Source organism: Rhea pennata, chromosome Z (assembly GCF_028389875.1).
Source record: "Rhea pennata isolate bPtePen1 chromosome Z, bPtePen1.pri, whole genome shotgun sequence".
NCBI classification, from domain to species: domain Eukaryota; kingdom Metazoa; phylum Chordata; class Aves; order Rheiformes; family Rheidae; genus Rhea; species Rhea pennata.
Window position 1 is genome coordinate 9,976,192 of NC_084702.1, and position 15,476 is coordinate 9,991,667.

The 15,476-nt window shown below is 37.4% G+C and overlaps 1 protein-coding gene across 4 annotated transcripts in view; it reads right to left on the reverse strand.

The window, feature by feature from the left end:
* The window catches only part of PIGG (phosphatidylinositol glycan anchor biosynthesis class G (EMM blood group)), a 97,717-nt gene that overhangs the window by 64,486 nt on the left and 17,755 nt on the right, over positions 1 to 15,476 (reverse strand). For 3 of the 4 annotated variants that reach the window (XM_062600120.1, XM_062600122.1, XM_062600123.1), the window contains exons 7-8: positions 14,236 to 14,453; positions 10,543 to 10,824 (exon numbers count right to left, since the gene is read on the reverse strand). In XM_062600120.1, coding sequence (XP_062456104.1) covers positions 10,543 to 10,824; positions 14,236 to 14,453 — 500 coding nt within the window. Of the gene's footprint in view, positions 1 to 10,542; positions 10,825 to 14,235; positions 14,454 to 15,476 lie in introns of those variants that run through there. The other variant, XR_009961209.1, reaches the window with a different exon arrangement.

Below are 15,476 nucleotides of genomic sequence, written 5' to 3' on the forward strand. Positions count from 1 at the left end.
CAGATGCAATCCTGAAGTCTCGCTTATGCATAAGACTTACTTACAGCACCACATGTATTTTTGCTCAACAAGCAAGATGATGTAATATGTGGAGGACAACAAATCCACTTGATATAAGAAGCTAGTTAACAATATCTGAAATTTGGCTTTGAGGGAAACAACTTTTGCCTAATTAAGACTGCCTAATTCATGGAAGAAGTGTAGGTGAAGTTGAAGTTAATCACCTATTCACATCACCTGAATTCCTTGTGCTGTTAAAGAAATATATATTAATAAGAGTCACAGAACTTAGAAAAAAAAAAATAGGCTACAGGCTGTAATAATGAAAACAACTAAAATTTTAGCATAAGAACAGTCATCATCTGAAAGAAATGCCTAAGCCCATAATCTGAATTTATTAGCATTTGAAATTACTTTGGTGTGCTAAAGATCACTCCTTTTTGTTTAACTGTCTAATCTACAAATCAGATACCATAAACCACATTCTGAAAAAGCAGTTGCTGGAGTCTCTGCAGAAACCAAAGCCAGTGAAATTCACAAAGACTGAGACATGAAGGATAAGTTACTGAACTATAGAAAGTTTAAACTCTAGTAACTCCATCATGCTGACCTTAAAGATCTTGGCTAACTAAATGATAAGCCAGCATGGAAGCACCATCTGCTTGCACAAACAACAAAATCTGAGACCTTCAAAGGAGAATGAACTGTCTTGAGTACAATTTGTTTGTCTTCTTCAGAACATATAACACAAAACCTGTGTAAGGGTTATTTTCTCATATTTGATGGTTGTCAGCACCAACACAAAAACAAGTTCATTTGGCAGCAGGTTCGTAAGCTGAAAAAAATGCTGTATTGGTAACAGGGAATTTAAGACAACTTCAGTGCTGAACACTTTAGTGTTCAAATTTCAAGCCTACCTGTCTGACACAATTTCAGTGAAAAGAGGAAAAAAACCCTTAATCTTCTATTCACATCAATAGGTTTATACAAATAGCAGTTACTGATAAACCACATTTCACAGAGTTAATCACTTGAGCAAATCTGTACAAAACAAAAAACTGCCCTACAAATTATAATCATATGAGCCTCACCGATTTAAGAAATACTAAGAAACCTCCAGCCCTCAGGAACCTAGTAGACATTCCAGACCTTAAATAACTTGTATAACTGGGACCAATAACACAGCAAATAAATTCAACAAAGAATCTTGGACTGAGTTTCTAAATGTCAGGCTTTCAGCTAAAGCCTGTAATTTGCCAAGCCGTGGTAGCTTTAATATTTGATGCACCAGCATTAGCAATTAAGGAACACAGAAGCTGATCCTTTTGCCCTGTCTCTGAAAATCTCTTGCCAGCTTGGAAACAGGAGTGTCAGTACATAAACAACAGAATATATGCATCCTTGCCTATGAACATTTTCTTTACTTTGAAATTGAATGTCCTCTGTACTGTATTCTCCAGGTCCAATTCCAGTTACGTGTTTTCTATAGGTTTGAGAGTAAAGCTATTTTTCACAATAATTAACCCTTCATATTTAATACCTGAGGAATTTTACATGATCAGTTTGTAAATGAAAAACATATTTTTGTCTACAATCTCAAAACATTTAAACCACTATCATTATTTTTACTAATTTTGATACTTGAGCTTCCAGTCTTATCTTGATTTCCAACAACAATAACTTTCATATGACAATACTTTTGCTCCTGATAAATTTTCATGGTAGTTGAGGTCATTTTTGAAAGCTACCGCAGTCAATGTATGAACTCTTCTTTTAAAGTTAAAAAATGAAAAAAAATATATTAAGTACAGTTGTATAAATACGTTTTTCCATTGAATTTGATAAACAATACCATATAGAGAAGAAAAAAAAAAAACATTTTAATATATAATGCCAAACAAAAAAGAGGATATTTTATGTAAGTAACAAGAAAAACATTAAACTGTGCATAGTAAAACTTCTGACAAGCTGTATTTGGCAAGCTTTAATTTTTAGTTGTCATTTTCAAAAAAAACTAGTTTTGATTTTTTCTATCAGAAGTAAGAAGAAAAGTTGCAACTACTAGTAGTAAATACTGTGCTAAGAAAACTATCAAGCAATTAGCTTGAAGCTATGCAAAAGAAGTTAACATTTTTGAAGATCTGCTGGAATTCATAAAGGACTGCAGAACTATTTAAAGCCTGAAATGTCATCAAAGGAAGGGACTGGTGCTGTTAGAAACATAGTAATCAGAACCTATAAATAACAGTCAGGAAGCAGATGCTAACACTGCCTGCAGCATCATGGTCTTCAGAAAATTCATGAACGTGGTAATCAGTTTCTATATTCAGTCACAGTGAAAAAGCAGCCATACAAATGAGACGCACTTTAGAGAAAATTCTCTAAAGATGTGAACAGAAACAAAAAAAAAAAAAAAAAAAAAAAAAACTGTTCTGCTAATAGCTTCAGAGCTATCTTAATAACATTTTAAAATAATACCTGCATTTTATTATATAGCATAAGTTTAGAAGAGGCTTTTAGCTTTTTTAACTGACAAAATCCTGATTCAGGATCTATCTCTGACATCAGCAGTGAAAGGCTTCAGACCTCCTTTAGATATGGAGTATTTATGCAGATTCACATTACAGAGATATACAAATCATTAACACTTGGATCCAGGGACATTTTAGGATAATACTCATAAATCTCATAGAAGACCCTTCAGTACGAAAATAGAACATATACAAACATTCTGTTTCTTACAAAAAACCTAAGGATACTAGGAAAAGAGGAAGGAAGATGGGACTTGAGAGTGTGTGAATTACACTGCCTGCATTCCTAGTTACCCATAAGTAATCTCTTATATCCACATTGCTGGCATCTCCAAACTATTCTCTGTTCCCTTTCACATTCTCCAAGCTCTACCTTTGTATAAACAGTTACCTGAAAGTAATCACCATTTCCATACACTTCTGCAACAGCCTTGGGGCTGGTAAGAATGTAGATCAAATCCAGGTCGCTGCCTTCACACATATAAGGAGTGAAGGCATTTAGCAACTAAATCTGAAATATATCTCAAGCTTGCTCTGGAACCTGAACAAGGACAGCAAAGCTTATTTCAGTCATGAGATATACATCCAGCAATCCAATCATCCATGGAATATGATGGAGCTTGGATGATGAAAATGAATTCCTACAGACTTGGATACAAATTCATGTGCATCTCAGCCAGAATTATTATTGCCTACACTTCACAAGATATACTTTAGCTTCCCACGTTTTCAGAAATGCATCAGGTAGAAATATGAACACAGGCAGCCCTAGAACAGAGCATCTGGTACTTCTTATTTATATCTGCCCAAGCCTCAGAGAAAAAAAAAATCTTTAAGACATTGCTGAAAAACTCCTCATTCATGGATTATTGACTTGAAGCAGCTAAGATATCTGCTAATATGTCCTAAGCTGCCAGTTAAGTAAAACTCCAGAAGATGATCAGGATGTACCAACTCCAGAGTCTCTCCCAACTTTCTAGTCCAAACAGAAAACACTTAATAACTGTTCTGCTACAGCAAAAGGCAAATATTTTAAAATGAAATATGTGAAAATAAGTATCTTCACATTCAAGAAGCACTAACCAATTCCTTTTAGAGATGACAGACTTGTCGATAATGATAAGAAATTTTGTTTGTGAATAAAGGATTTTTTACCTGATTAATAAGGTTCAGGGAGATCTTTAACTGGTACCAAAGTGGAAAGGCAAACAAACTGCTGTTGAACCTTTCTTCTTCAAGCAACAGAGTACAGAGTTTACTGTCCTAATATCAATAAGCGAGAAAGCTGCTGTGCTGTAGTCGTAAGTACAACATGGAGTGCTGGAGACAAAGATATGAAGCTCGATACAACATCCTGGATATCACTTCTCATCAGTTTGTCTATTTTCATTCAATTTGTCTGTAAAGGCAGATCTACGGAGAATGTAGGGGTGAGAGAGGAAGACAGCTGAAACAGAAGGGGTAGATAAACGTTTTCTCACTGATACTGTTGTCCATGTTCCCTGGGAATAGTAGACCAGCTGGAATCATAAGAGATGACCAACACTTTAGTTAAAGAAATCACATTTTCACTGTGATGTTCTTCCTAATGATTCATAGAATTACAGAATCAGTAAGGTTGGAAAGGACCTCTGGAGATTTCCTGCTGAGAGAGATGCTCCAGTCTTCTCACCACCCTTGAAGCCCTATGCTGGACTCTCTCCAGCAGCTCCATGTCTCTCTTGCACTGGGGAGCCCAGAACTGGACACAGTACTCAAGATGAGGCCTCACCAGGGCTGAGTACGGGGGCAGGATCACCTCCCTCCACCTGCTGGCAACACTCTTCCTAATGCACCCCAGGACACCACTGGCCTTCTTGGCCACAAGGGCACATTGCTGGCTCATGGTCAACTTGTCATCCACCAGCACTCCCAGGTCCTTCTCTGCAGAGCTGCTCTCCAGAAGGTCAGCCCCCAGCCTGTTCTGGTGCCTAGGGTTATTTTTCCCTAGGTGAAGGACCCTGCACTTGCCCTTGTTGAACCTCAGGAGGTTCCTCTCTGCCCAATTCTCCAGCCTGCCCAGGTCTCTCTGAATGGCAGCACAGCCCTCAGGCGTGTCAGCCACTCCTCCCAGCTTGGTAGCATCAACAAACTTGCTGAGGAGGCACTCTGTCCCCTCATCCAGGTCATTGATGAAAAAGTTGAACAGGATGGGACCCAGTACTGAGCCCTGGGGGATGCCACTAGCCACAGGCCTCCAACTGGACTCCACAGCACTGACAACAACCCTCTGAGCTCTGCCTTTCAGTCACTTCTCAAGCCGCCTCACTGTCCACTCCTCTAACCCACACTTCCTGAGCTTATCTAGGAGGATGTTATGGGAGACAGTGTTCAAAGCCTTGCTGAAGTCAAGCTGCACCAATGTCCACTGCTCTCCCCTCATCTCCCCAGCCAGTCATTCCATCATAGAAGGCTCTCAGATTGGTTAAGCAGGATTTCCCCTTGCTGAATCCATGCTGACTACTCCTGATCACCTTCTTTTCCTCCATCTGTCTGGAGATGACATCCAGAAGGAGCTGTTCCATCACCTTTCCAAGAATGCAGGCGAGGCTGATGGGCCTATAGTTGCCTGGGTCCTCCTTCTTGCCCTTCCTGAAGACTGGAGTGACATTGTTTTTCTTCCAGTCCTCAGCCACCTCTCCAGTTCTCCAGGACTTTCCAAAGATGATGGAGAGAGGCTTGGCAACAAGATCTGCCAGCTCCCTCAGTACCTGTGGGTGCTTCCCAGCAGGGCCCATGGATTTGTTAACATCAAGCTTGCCCAGAAGATCTTTAATCCCATCCTCCTCAACCAAAGGAAAATCTTCCTTTCTGCAGACTCTCCTTTTTCCTCCAGGCTCCGGGATTCTTGAGGGCTGCCCTTAGCAGTGAAGACTGAAGTAAAGAAGGCATTCAGTAATTCTGCCTTCTCTGTAGCCTTCATCACTAGGGCCCCCGCCCCATTCAGTAGTGGGCCCACATTTTCTCCAGTCCTCCTCTTGCTACTGATGTATTTGAAGAATCCTTCTTGCTGTCCTTAATATCTCTTGCCAGACTTAATTCCAAATGGGCCTTAGCCTTCCTCACCGCATCTCTATATATTCTGACAGCTTTCTTACAATCCTTCCAAGTAGTCTGTCCACAGTCTGTGTACTTTCTTCTTCCGTCTGAGTTTTGTCAGGAGCTACTTGCTCATCCATGCAGGTCTCCTGCCCCCTTTTGTGGACTTCTTTCTCCTTGGGATAAGTGGAAGAGTACAGATAAGACTGGTACCTCTTCTGTATTCTCTGAGGGAATTATACACCTCCTTTACGGAGCTAGGAATAACTTTCCTTCATAAGGAAAGGTTTTCTACTAACTCAGGTTTTGAAACGAGGAGACATTTTGCCATTGCTGCTGTGATCACCGACAGGGCAGCTGTATTAGAAATACATAAGCCACCTGCAGGAGGTTATTCACACCAGCAGCTGTCTCTCACCAAGAAGGATGAAAATGTGCCAAGAACAGATGGAAATGAAACCCAAGAGTCAGGCCAAAGTAAAAAGGCAGAGCTCATATCTGTCAAACAGTATTCCGAATCTTCCTGTTCTAAATTTAGTAATAGCTGATAGGATCTTCCTAGATTCCAGTCTGTGTTCTAGTAGGAAATGATTCTACACGAGCCATATAAAGTGTCAAAGAAGCTAAAACATATGGTATTGCATGGCAGAACAGCCCAGTATGATTTCCACTTAAGTGATACCACTGACCACCAGACCTGCAAGGTCTGCCACAACAAATTTTAAGACTTTGTGGACTATTTTGAACTGAAATTTGGGAGAAGTAGACAACTGCAACACAAGAAATGCATACTCTCATACAACCCACAAGTACGAAATCTCAGTGTGCATTATATTTGGACATGAATAGTGCAAAATAAAACCACAAATCCCTGCACAGGAAAACTATTTGGGCATCTAGAACACACAATAAATGCTTTCTCTTGTCTTAGATCACGAGTGGAGAGAGCTACCTCAAAACAGAGCCCAGAAAGAGAAGCTAAAAAAAAAAAAAAAAGCAAAGAAGGGCAAGGCAGGGTAAGGCACTAATAGAAAAGCCAGTCAATGCTGGAAGAGGGGGGAAAACACAGAAGCTTGAATCTTTGCTCCAAATTCCTGGAAGTACAACCACAGTCTGTGAAACCTCAAGAAGTCTGGGCCAAATATGCCTCAAAGGAGGACTCAAGGAGCTCACTAAAGCTTACTAGATAAATGAAGATACCAAAAGGTAATGGGATGAAAGATTACACTGTGTTAACTTATTCTTTCTTTGACCACCTCAGGCTCCTATCAGTTCTAGTGCTGAAAAGTCATCGCTAGTGTGATGTCTGAACGGAGATATCTGCTCATTTCCTGTTTGTGATGGGTTTCCAGGGTGGAGCTTTAGAGAGATGCTATGATCCTCAGAGAGTTCCCAAAGAAGACAGATGTAGGAGAGGAAAACACAGTACATAGAATACAAACCATCTGGCCAAGAAACCGCCTTCTTCAATAAGCAACAATCATGCTATTTCTATCCATTTCAAGTATACATTTGGAATGGCCAGCTGATGCATGCTCAGAGTGACTAGAGAGACACAAGTTTCCAAGGAAACGTAAACTCTTGCCAATTACAAGAAAAACCACCATTTAAACCCAAACAGCTTAACTCTTAATCCATTTTGACAATCACTGCACATACATAGTTTGTCTTTATATTTTTTCACCTGAACTAAGAGGTTGGCTGAATCTTCTACGTTGTTCTGTTTTGCTTTTAAAACAACAGAGGGGCCTTTTGGTATCCGATATTTTCTTTAATCTTATTATATCCTCCCTGCACAGATTCTCTACCAAAAATATGAGTCAGTTCAAATAAGAATAATAGCATCTTCAGAGTAGCTTTAGGGAGAAAAGGCAATTTTATCCTTGGGGAAGACATGTAGTCTGATAGTAATGCTTTGAGTTTTTACCACTCACCCTTGAAAAGCACCAGCTTTCTTGCCTCAATCACTTTGGCTAAGAACAAGTGGGATTCAGCAAAATATGGCTATAAGTTAAGGAACCACAACATCCAAATCCAGTGGAAGCACCACCAGACATATCAGCAGGCAGTGATGCTAGAAAAGTAACCCTTATCAAAATATATTATGCTACCACAGAAGCAAGATCAATGGTAATGTTGCTTATAACTAAGCAAAACAGAAAGGTAAAGCACTAGTATTCTTTTCTGCAGGTGAAACAGAGTACATGATCCATTTGGTAAGATCTCTAAATTTTGAAGGTAGTATACACTGTATATAGCAATTCAACTTCAAACTGCCAAAGAGCAAAAAGGCATCTGGAAGGAAAAGCAACGAGATCACCTTTGAGAACTGTAGATAAAAAAGAATAATTAATAGTTTGAGGATTATTTTTAAAACTTTTATGACTCCATGAGACTATCAGTGGCACAGGGCACTATAACTTCAGAAACAGTACTCAAAACTTCTGGAGTTGAGCTTTGTCACATTTGGAGTAAGGAGATACAAATTGAACAAGTTTAGAGGTAGCAAATTAATTTAGCTTTAGAGCTACCTAAGACTAGACTGAAGCAGAATAAAATGAACATAGTAAATACTACCTCCTTCCAAACTCCAGAAGGAGAAAAGGCAAATAAAATCTGTCTTTGTAAAGAAGATATGCTACCTCTGATACTGAAAGGTACAGAGCTCTACTTAACTGCCCCAAATGCAGCAAATCCCTTTTCAAAAAGAAACATAAATTACCTTGCAACTGGAGCTTTTAAAAAGCCTCATTTAGGTCCTATAGGTAAATATGGAAAGCAGGAGAAGGAAATCTAACAGTAGCAGAAGGAAAGGCCAGCAGCAACTCAACTCAACGATCTCGTGTGTTGACGGGCAGAAATGCTCAGCTAAGACATCCACAGATACCTGGTTCCATCTGTGCCTCCTTCAGTTACAAACTTATTGAGCTTTTCAGAAACACACAGTTAAACTAACTAAATTACATTATTAAAATAATATATAGTATAAATATAACATACAGAACATACTGGAATGACCAGTATGAATAGAGTAGTAGATTCTACAACCAAACATCTCATTCAGGCAACCTATTTACATTGCTTATTTTTACTTTCTCCTCCCATCCACCTTAAAAAAGTCCACAAATATAATCAGCTTGGTAGCAAAGTTTTACTAAGCTTGAAATAAAAGTTTTCAGTACCAAAAGCAAAATATGTAATTCACTCTGACAAAGATGGTTTTATTCATACCTAAGACAAAACTTCTTTCCTTAATATCATCAAGCAGAAGGGATACTTTGCCTTGTTGTTCTATTTTAGTCTACGTAAATAGACATACCTAAATCTTATGTTGCCAATGAAGATAAGCATAAGATTGAAAGACCACATTTTACAATTCCCTTTTTAATCAATTTTAATACTGAAGTGAATTATACTGAAGAAAATTGAGAAAAGAAAAGAAAAGAAAAGAAAAGAAAAGAAAAGAAAAGAAAAGAAAAGAAAAGAAAAGAAAAGAAAAGAAAAGAAAAGAAAAGAAAAGAAAAGAAAAGAAAAGAAAAGAAAAGAAAAGAAAAGAAAAGAAAAGAAAAGAAAAGAAAAGAAAAGAAAAGAAAAGAAAAGAAAAGAAAAGAAAAGAAAAGAAAAGAAAAGAAAAGAAAAGAAAAGAAAAGAAAAGAAAAGAAAAAGGAGAAAAGAAAAAAAGCTGTCCGCAGGAGTAAATGGCACTAATTTTAGTTCAAGGTTTCTTTCAGCATTTCCAAGAAGGAATGATACAAATTCAGAAATTACAGAAACAAAATGAGAAATTACAACAGTGTAACTTCCATAATAAAAATCAGTAGTCTTACTTAAAAGGATTTATATTACACAGTTAAGCTCAGGAATGATAAAATACAGTTGCATAGCATCCAAATATTAAGCTCCACTCAGGAGTAGTGAGTTTTTTCAATTTAATTAGAGAAAGCTATTATTAAATGGTTCTGTGAGTCTGTAATTTTGCTTTTTAGCTTGAAGAAATATGTCATCATATCATTAATGCAAGGTACTTGCCACATAATGTTACACACTAAGAAAAACGTACTAAAGCCTCAAATCCTATTCACTCTAAGCCAGACTGGCTAAGGACAATACTGCCTAGGGGATGCACTAACAACATTACAGCTCCTGAATTTCAGAGACCTTTCAAAGATAGGACTAAAGAACATCAGAAAGAACAGCTAGAAGTTGATTACATAGTGTGAATGACAGTTCTTGGCATATTAAGTTTCACATTGAAAGAAGAGTAGGCCATTACAAATTTTGTTTCATTTGAACTATGTGAATTCTGCTCAATAAAACATACATCTCATGAAGCACTTTAAGAAAGAAACTATTCACACTGTTGAAAATATTTCTGAGCATTTCAAAGATTCTAACAAATTGATATTCTTAATTGCATTCTTCTGGTAAGAAGAGACAGCCTATTTTTGCACTCTTTTATAGTTCAAAACAGTTTTAGAATCACCTTGAGAATTTCAACAGAGGAGTACTGGCAAAGTCTTTCCTTACTCAGAGCATTAATGACTTTGGTATTTTGAAAAGGACAGAGCACTACCAATATATGCTGTTGTAAAATATCACACGTCTTGTACTAGTTGCAATTGTGAAATAACACTGCATAAAAAAGTAAAATTAGTATAAAGCATGATTGTTTCTGATCTAGTAGAATCAACTACAAAATAAATTACACTAAATAGAAAATTTCTTAAAAATAACGTGAAAATGAGCACTCCTATGATCTTCATTATAGTAAGCAGTATTACACCATAGTGAACATACCACATTTCAACTACACTTGTTAAATGATTCAAATTACATTACAAAGTACACAAGCCAAAAACATTTATAAAACTTTCCTAGAAAATATGCCATAAACAGCAAACCATGTTAAACCATACTTAATACATGCTCTCACCTTCACTGGAAGTCTGGAACTCTCAAAGATTTTTCCAATGGCAGATAAAATTACACACATCAGTGCAGAAATCAGCACCATCACCCCAACTGCCGTTAACCAGGACAAACTGCAGAAATAGCATGAACTTTCTGCTGATGTGCATACAATGACGTGAACCGCACAGAGCATCAGACACATCAAGTAAAACAGCAGAGAGAACAGTGGTGGGAAGAGAGGCACTTCAAATTCTGCCCGGCTGCTCAGAGCTTTTGAAGTGCTGAGCAAAAGCAGAAACAGAACCTAGAAAAAAATTGAGAGATAATATTTAAAGAGTTGGGATCAGCTAAGGCATATAGTAAGAATTCACACCTGCCCGCATAAAGAAAAATAGTTGTCATCCATGTCACGCTGCTAGCACACACGTATCACAAAAGAGGAAAAAAAATGTGAAGAACTATGCTGGACATTTTGATTTCAGTGAAGTATTATTATACAAAGGGAGAACCAAAGATTGAATTTTCATTTATTAGTTTAAGGGCTCAGATACACAAGTTACCACGTTTTAATAAATTACCACATGCCTCCTGACCCTCTGTAATCAATCATGTGCACAATCTTCATTCAAAGAATGAATGCAAAGGGTAAGAACATTCACTCTCGGTATCAAAACAGCACCTACGCAAACAAAGTTAACTCATTATTAGCAACAGGCAAAAATTCACACATATGCACTACCAATGGTTGTTCCTCTCACAAGTTGCACATACACAGAGCTCTCACTGAATTAAACTGCTTCCCAGGCCAGGGGAAAGTTCTCATGCTACCACACATGTACATGTCATTTTTAGAGCTTATGAATTCTTCCTGTTATTTCTTGTCCTCCTCCTCATCTCAAACTGCTTATCGGTTTTACTTTTACAGAGCTAATGCTTTGTTCTAACCCCCACACATCAGGCAGAATTCCAATTTTCCTCCCAGATAATTGTAGCAGTAGAAATAAATACTAATATGAATAATTTCTGTTACCTATGCACAAACTTTAACAAACAGAAAAATCAGCCATATTCTAAGATTTTTTGCAATGTGTACGAAGTGAAGTAGGGCTAAACCAAGCTTGATCTGCTTGGCAGAACAAGAGTTCAAAAAATCAAGATTAAAAATAACTGCATTATACTACCACCAACCTGAAATCTTGCACTTTGACCTGTCAAGACTTCTATCATGTAGTACAGTAAACTACAGTAAAATAGACACCCAAAAATGCCAATGTATTCCAGTAGTAATCCTTCTTCTCCATAATACACATTGCATAATTCACCTGATTATGAAAATACGAGGTTTTAGGGTATCAGGCTAGCCAAGTTTTACTTTTTAATACAGCATTTACAAATAAAAACTGCACTCATGATAGGAAAATGTTCAAATTATAGTTATCTATATAATCTAAATTTAGACTCTTTGGGCAAATGGTTTATGGATATATATTCCATTATCGATCATTAGATTCCTCAGAGGTATTCTTCTCATAACATATTGCACAAGTTGTATTTAGAGAACTGTGGAGTTTGAAGCCACCTGTGAGAACCCCCTCCCTAACTCCTCCAACGAGGCTAAAAAAATATGTAGTATCAAGGCAAAAAGAAGATTTGGGAAAGTAAGGCAGTGTGAATGTTAAACTGGAGAAAACAACAACAACAAGTATTTCCAGCACTTCTGTACAGAGTCATCGAGAGATGTTGAGCAAGTTCTCGTGTGACTGACCAACAACATTTAGAATAGGAAAAGGCTCAGAAGACGAGGTGCCCCATGAAGTCCAGGAACAGTGTAGGATGTGGCTCCTTAATCCTTGCTGTTGCACAGAAAATTGACTTTATCTCAACACAAAGGGACTGGAGGGTGACCTTTGTTTTAGATAAGCCAGAGCTACTAATTGGACAAGATGTAAATTTTTCTTCCTTAGTTTATCAAAATAATGTGAATGTCTCCCTGAATTAGCCAGAATAGCATGAGGGAAGAGGATACTTGGCTATATATGGCTCAGCCCAACGTAGAATCTAAAACCTGAACAACTAACAAAGGAATTTCAAAGAAAGCAATGGGCTTGAGCTGGCTTCAACCCCCGTATTTTTTCCTGGTGACTTGGGATGCCCAGCATTGTGACAGTGAGCATATTATAGAAACCTGAAGTGGAAATCACATTGGTATTGTGATTGAACTGTATAAATGTATGCTTGTATCATAATTTCAGTATATTGCTGTATCACTCTGCTAAATCGAAAATCCCAGGTAACATCAAATATCTTCAAAGTAAACTTTCATATTAAACACTGCACTCTCCATATGTGTGGAATATCAAAGAGAACCTGGTCAGAAAGTACTGGACTCCAATATCTTGTCATCCAAACTTTTCATGGATAATCAGTAGCTTATATTTCTTTTATGAAGGCCATCAAGCAAAATTTCTGAGGTTTTGCAGAAACAATAAGCTTCAGTAACTCCACTTCAGAAAAAGAAATCCCATCAAGAGCCTGAATGCTTAGGTTTCCAAAACAAAGGAACAAAAAAGGAACACCGGCACTACATCTTGACACCTGACACTGTCCATCTTCATTTGCAGTCTGTAAAATAGGAACAGAACCTACCATTTCACCTCCCAGAAGCACTGTGGGACTAATTTCTATGAAGTGCTCATGATAAATCCCACTGAGGACTTTACTAGAAAGACATTTCAAATGTATCTGTACACTGAGAATAAAGCATACCAGACAAGCCACAGAGCCCTACAATGACAGAGGAGACTCAAACACTAAATAGCTGCTCGTCTACTATTATCCATTGCAGGCACTGAACAGAACTAAAGCAAAAATTATTACACAGTCTTGTGAAATACACGCAGGAAAGAATTAAAGAAGGCTTGTAATTAGTATTTTTATCCTAGGGAACAATGTTTATTCTCACAGGAGCTCACACCAATGTCCTCTAAAAAGGAATTGCAAGCTTCCGTATGTACAACTTCAGTGTCCAGAAAATGAACTTTTGCAGCATGGTTCTCAAAGCAGTGCCACACAAGGTACTTTTCACATTTTAGAATTGTCCAAAATGAGAATTGCAGAGAATTCCTTAGAATTCCAGAGATGGGTTAGGTTATTTTTATGAACCAGAACAGTCAATACTGCCTATCATCAATTTCAATAAAAGAAACAAGGTGGAAGCCAAGGACACTACAGGAAACAATTGTTTTGAGGCTTTATGCCTACCAGTATGAAGAATTCTCCAGATCTGAAAATACACCACATAGGGTCTTGTTTGTCTTAACCACCTATGCTGAACACAAACTTAAATAATTAAAAGGTAGGAACTTGCTTGCTTGCCTTCCCCTTCCCCCCCTCCCCCAATGCAGTTAAGCTTGCTTAAAAAATTCAAGGCTAAGGTACGGGAGTAATTTAAATTGTAACATACCTGCAAATTTAGTATAAATAGTTCCACTAAAACATAAGTAGCTTATATCAAAAGTTCTCTTGAATTACTTTACAAGCTAAGTTACACATTAAAAAGAACATTATCCTCTTTCAAGCAGAAAGTCAGCCAACCGTGAAAGCGTTCATAGTCAGCAATCCTGCAGACTGGTAAGATTATACACTAAGTATTCAAAAATCTGAAAACTTTATGTTTGTGCTCTTATCTTTTTCATAGAAAGATGTATTTTCATACCTCCAGAACAATCACAGTCCCCACCATCATCGAATACATGTCATATTGTGCCACTTGCTTGCTTAGGGAAGAACTCAGAGTCTTCAAGGCCTCCAAATATTGCTTCAGGACTTTTTTGCCAAGATTTAAGAGTATTTCTGAATTATTTCCTTCTAAGTACAGTTTTATCCAGTTACCATGGGACTTTTCTGCTATCTTAAAATGCTCATATCCAGGATCTAATAAGGAGAAAAATAAACAAACAAACAAAACAAGTAAGAGGATCCACGAACAAAGAAGGGTAATTAGAGATTTGATTATACTTCTATATTTGCTTGTATAATATAAAAAAAGCTTGCTTTTGCAGGTTGGTTTTCATTGTACCCAGGAAGGTACAATATCTTCTTGTCATAAGACCATAATGAGCCAGTCACTCAGAATAAAAGCAGTTAAATCTTTATCAGATAAAAAGTGAAAGCCTTTAGAAAATAACCATATTAAAGCATGTTTACTTTTACAAAAGATTTCCAAAATTAACTTATTCAAATGCTTTAAATTCTAACAAAATTTATGTTTTCCACTGGAGACACTCATTATCCAAACCGTCTTGTGCAAGCCAAGTGGGAAATCATCAAATAGCTGATCTCTGGAGAAAACATCAAAGGATATAAACTCACCATATTAGGAACCCTAATTACTTTTACTGCAAAGCTAGTGAGAGTTAGCTGGTAACATGAAGATGCCAGATATAGAAGCATTAATGGTTAACAGCTGAAATGCAGTTTGGCTTCAGGCATTTGAACTATCCAACCAGTGGCAATCAACTGCAGTGAAACTCAGTAAGTGTTTAAGTGTACTATTGTATGAAAATGGCCCACAGACAAACTTGTTTAAAAAAAAAAGAGAGAGAGAGAAAAGATGCTGCCATCAACCCATTTCATGGCGGTCTAGCCACATCTGAAAAAATTTTAACCTAAAGGAAGAAAAGAAAAACACTCAGAAAGGAACAAACTCCACATCAATCATATATCTGTTGCCTATATCTAGGAAATATTTTCACGTGTAAATGTACATTTGATTAAGTTTCCTGATTAAATAAATGTAGAAAGGGAATTGCTATTGAGCACTGATAGTAAGAGACAACCACTAGGTTCCACTTAAGTTTGTAAATCTATATTAGCTTCCCTATGGCCATCTTCATAATGCAATGATTACTATACCCACACCTTCATTTATATTGGAGTCCTGACAGGACTGTTTGG